The sequence below is a fragment of the Protomyctophum bolini genome, assembly GCF_963924005.1.
Source record: "Protomyctophum bolini genome assembly, chromosome: 14".
Lineage (NCBI taxonomy): Eukaryota > Metazoa > Chordata > Actinopteri > Myctophiformes > Myctophidae > Protomyctophum > Protomyctophum bolini.
The window spans coordinates 1066554-1071553 of NC_137875.1; the positions used below are offsets into that span (position 1 = coordinate 1066554).

General features: G+C 44.2%; 1 protein-coding gene across 1 annotated transcript in view; it reads right to left on the bottom strand.

The window, feature by feature from the left end:
• The window catches only part of ppp2r5d (protein phosphatase 2, regulatory subunit B', delta), a 26316-nt gene that overhangs the window by 14343 nt on the left and 6973 nt on the right, over positions 1 to 5000 (bottom strand). Inside the window, exons 4-7 of the mRNA XM_080781945.1 lie at positions 2267 to 2466; positions 1750 to 1860; positions 1113 to 1205; positions 892 to 1022 (exon numbers count right to left, since the gene is read on the bottom strand). Of these exons, the coding sequence (XP_080638071.1) occupies positions 892 to 1022; positions 1113 to 1205; positions 1750 to 1860; positions 2267 to 2466 (535 nt within the window). The remainder of the gene's footprint in view (positions 1 to 891; positions 1023 to 1112; positions 1206 to 1749; positions 1861 to 2266; positions 2467 to 5000) is intronic.

Here is a 5000-nt window from a genome sequence, read left to right on the forward strand (position 1 = left end):
AGAGAGGTACCAGAGTATCAAAGGCCTTTTTCAGGCTGCTGCAAGCAGACTGAAGAACAGTTTTCTCCCCCATGCTGTAAGACTGTAACCTGACGCTGCCAGATCCAAGAAGCTTGCTACACAAATTTGTTTCACAGCTTATTGGGATCTGGGATCGCGGAAGCAAATTCGATGACGGGGCTGTTCCTTTTTTTCAAGATACTTGGTAGATGATTGGATGGGACCGTTTGTCTATCACCGTGTGGGCGTGCAAACACAACCAATCATATTGACGTGTCTATATAGCTTCACATCCTGTTTCGCACATATCCCGCCCTTAGCTCACGCTGATTGGTTCGGTACGGAACGGATTGGTGTTAGCTGAACTCCCTGAGAAATCCCAGATGGAAGCTGTGTTGGGGAACATGCCCAATACCGCCCCCATCTGGCAGCGTCAGGTTAGTAATTCAATTCAATTCAAACTTTATTCAAGACACTCACAGGGGGGTCCATAGGGCAGAACACATAAAACATAAAAACACAAAAGTAAACAAACTATAAATAAAATAAACAAAGCATAAACAAACAAACAGGGGGGACTTATCTCTGTACATACAGGCTAGAACAGTGGCTCCACAGCTTAGATGATAGTCTGATAGAGCTCGTAAGACTGCTGAACAAGCCTAAATGAACACTCCATGGTATTACGGCCTTGTATACTGATCTGAGTCCTTTAAAACTTAAAAAAAACTTTTATACTTTTTACTTATGTGTATTGTGGAGCATCACCCGACGAAAGTTTTTCACGACCCCCTGGAACTCCCTCAAGGACCAACCCCTGGGGGGGTCCCCGGACCCCGCTTTAGGAACCGTGGCCATACAGTAACAATTGACAGACTATTGATGGATTACCTGTAGAATATGTTATTGATCTGTCGACGGATGTACGCTCTCAGTCCCAGGAACTTCCCGTAGACTCGGTGGAGGATGGTCTTCAGGAAGTCTCTCTCTCGGGGGTCCTCGCTGTCAAACAGCTCCAGCAGCTGAAGGGGGGCGGGGGGGATTCTTTATGATGTCACTTTATCCTAGTGTACTTATTGAAACATTATAGGTGAAAGGTCAGGGTGACTCACCGACATGACAAACTTTTGATCGATGTATTTTTTGGCGATGTTTGGCTGGAAGTCGGACGACTCAAGAAACCTCAGGAAGAACTCGTATACCAACTGGAGAGGCAGGCAGGCAGGCAGGCAGGCAGGCAGGCAGGCAGGCAGGCAGACAGACAGACAGACAGACAGACAGACAGACAGACAGACAGACAGACAGACAGACAGACAGACAGACAGACAGACAGACAGACAGACAGACAGACATTTTTTTGAATGCTTTCCCAAAGTGAGAAAATGTACATAAAAATATCCACTTTGATTTGTAATTTATATTCTACAACAGGTCGTTAAGAGGAAGCAATCAGATTGGTTGAAACAGCCTTCTAGCCGGTGGTTTAACCAGCACTGTTCACCACCTAATCAAAACAACGAATTCAGCTGCTCTGTTCTCCCAGAGCGCTAGCAAACTCGGTGGCTAGGCTAGTTTTATTTGTGGTCGTAGTGACTACATCTGTCATTAAAAAAATATATTTTTTCAGCGATTCTCTTTGTTTTAAGGGTAACTGTTGTAGAATAACAAAAACAACACCCTCTTGTGTAATATTGCTTAATTAGCTATTGTATGTGTGGTTAGTCACTGGCGTGCGTGCGTGCGTGTTACCTGTAGGTGTGGCCAGGCAGCCTCCAGTGTGGGTTCGTCTTCTTCAGGGTCGAACTCTGCTCCGGTCGGATTGGACGACGGAGGCAGCGTCCTGAACAGGTTGACTGAGAACTACAAACATGGAGGCAGTGTGAAAACTACAAACATCGATGCAGTGTGAAAACTACAAACATGGAGGCAGTGTGAAAACTACAAACATCGATGCAGTGTGAAAACTACAAACATGGAGGCAGTGTGAAAACTACAAACATGGAGGCAGTGTGAAAACTACAAACATCGATGCAGTGTGAAAATTACAAACATCGATGCAGTGTACTCAGAGTAGATGTACTCAGAGTAGATGTACCCACCATGATGACGGCCTCAGAGTAGATGTACTCAGAGTAGATGTACTCATGCGTACTCACCATGATGACGGCCTCAGGGTAGATGTCCTCCGTCACCACGTCGTTGTTGTGGGTGATGTACTCAGAGTAGATGTACTCAGAGTAGATGTACTCAGAGTAGATGTACTCACCATGATGACGGCCTCAGGGTAGATCTCCTCCGTCACCACATCGTTGTTGTGGGTGATGTACTCCACCATCTCGTTCAGACCGGCTCTCTTCACCTCCTTGTACTTCAGGTCGCTCAGTGGGTCGCTCACGAAGTCAAACAGCACGCAGCACTGACGCAGCTTCTGCACAAACAGCTCCTCCTGCTCCATAGGGGGCGCATCTGAGCAGCGGGGAGGACAGGAGGAGGTGGGGGAGGAGGGCGAAGGAACACATTCAGGGCTGTACATAACCAGTAAGACGCGCAAACGCGGGAAGCGAACGCAGCTCGTACATATTTGGGTTTTGGACGTATAGCTGCTTTGGGGACTCCTTATATGGTTATGGCTGAGTCATTGTGACGTAATTACTCAGCTCCATATATGGGCACAAAAGCGGGACAGACAGACAGACAGACACACAGACATGATCTGCTAGGTCTCATAGTAAGTGCTCACTGCGTTCGCAATTATTCTGCAGGGCTATAGTTCTCAAAGGAGCACCTGTACATACGAGGGGGGGATACGGACTTTTCTACTCCGCCACAATGTTACGCTGCCCACACGGGCAGATGCAAAAGATACAAAGACGCTCACAGTCAGTGTATTTGTAGGCTAGTCGTTAAGCAAAAGGAGGTGGTTTGTTAAAGCAGCTCAATCACTGAAACCAAAACAAACATCCAGATAAAAGTAATTACTCACCTACTGCTGCAGGTTTAAAGGAGCTCCTTATTGGCTATTTCATTCCTATTTACCATAAGCCCCATGTAAATAATATCCCAAGCGGCACACTTTACTACTTATTTCGATGGAAATAAGCGAATTAGCACAACACCCCATAGCCCCATTCAATTCCCATTCAATTCAATGCAATTAATCGAGGGCTTATGCAGGTAGGGGAAATAGCCAATAACGAGCTTTTGCACAAAAAACGACGACTACAAAGAAAGGTAAGAAAGCCTTCTAGCATGGAATTCTCCTTTAAGTAATCCTGTTAAGTGTTGTTCAAGATGCATGGTTTCCATTTATTGTAAATAAATGGACTAGCACTATGAGAGGAGCACGTAACTTTGGGAAAGTAGCTGGTTTACGCACTGAAAAGGACTTCCTGTGCACCGACTTCCTCTTCAAAATGCGTGCAATGTACGTGTGCAAAAATATTTAAATGTTGTAATTGATCAGGAAACATGGACAACAATAACAAAGTAAATCTATCTTCACTTACTCCTAGAATCCTGGAACATAATTACAAGTTTACTTTCAAAACATATTTAACCCCTGTTTGTCTAAACAAAATGTCCAGGGAGAACTCTCCCCTATATGTAACAGATGTAAACTACATTTGGGAACCTACCCGCATATGTTCTGGTTTTGTCCACAAATTAAAACATTTTGGCAAATAATTCACGATCAAATGGAGAAAAAAAAATCCTTAACCCATTCTGACCTGAGATCAGATTCATACGAGGTTTCCGCTGGACACACACTGGTCTGATGAACCCATTCTGACCTGAGATCAGATTCTAAAAATGTCAGTCGTTCTTCGAATTTTTCAAAAATAGCAGACCTACAAGCTCGTAGCGCGCCACTCGGTGGCGCGCTATGAGCTTGTAGATCTGCTGTTTTTCAATAGCTAAAGCATGACATGATGCCGACACCAATATGGGTGCCCGGTCAGAATGGGTTAATTTTATGGAAGACAGATGACATACCTTCAGAACATAATGTGGACGGCCCAAATAATGATATTACCACTGGAGAAACACAAAATAAGGCAGATGTATTCCCCTGCACCTAAATCAAAACGCACCCTCAGATCTTCAGATAAGGCCCTACTAGAGATCCCTATAGGACGAACCTAGTCACCAGAGGTGGTCGGGCCTTCTCCGCCCGGGCACCCAGACTATGGAATGCTCTACCGGTGTATGTAAGGTTATAGCACCATCTGTGCCTACATGTGTTTAAGTCACTTTTGAAAACTCACCTCTACGCAGAATGCTTTTTTTTACCCTTTATATAGGAGATTGTTCATTTTTAACTGCTGCTATATGTTGCCTTCTTTTCTTTATGTTTCTAGTTTTTAAACTGCCCTTGATTATGATTTGCTATAATATGTTGTTTGTGTTTTTTTTTAACCTTGTACTGTACAGCACTTTGGAACCTTGCTCTGAAAGGTGCTTTATAAATAAAGTTCATTATCATTATTCATTTATTATTGGATCATATCGAAGAGCGCATTTGATTCTGTGTAGGACGGAACCCACATACATGTGCACACATGCATTTCACAAAGTGAATACACCATTGCACATGGAAACAACTCCAGGGTGTCTAATGAAGTACTGTAAGGAAAGGAAAGGTACTATGTTTACCCTGCAGGGTAACTGGACTAAGGAAAGGTACTATGTTTACCCTGCAGGGTAACTGGACTAAGGAAAGGAAAGGTACCATGTTTACCCAGGGTAACTGGACTAAGGAAAGGAAAGGTACTATGTTTACCCTGCAGGGTAACTGGACTAAGGAAAGGAAAGGTACCATGTTTACCAAGGGTAACTGGACTAAGGAAAGGAAAGGTACTATGTTTACCCAGGGTAACTGGACTAAGGAAAGGAAAGGTACTATGTTTACCCTGCAGGGTAACTGGACTAAGGAAAGGAAAGGTACCATGTTTACCCAGGGTAACTGGACTAAGGAAAGGAAAGGTACTATGTTTACCCAG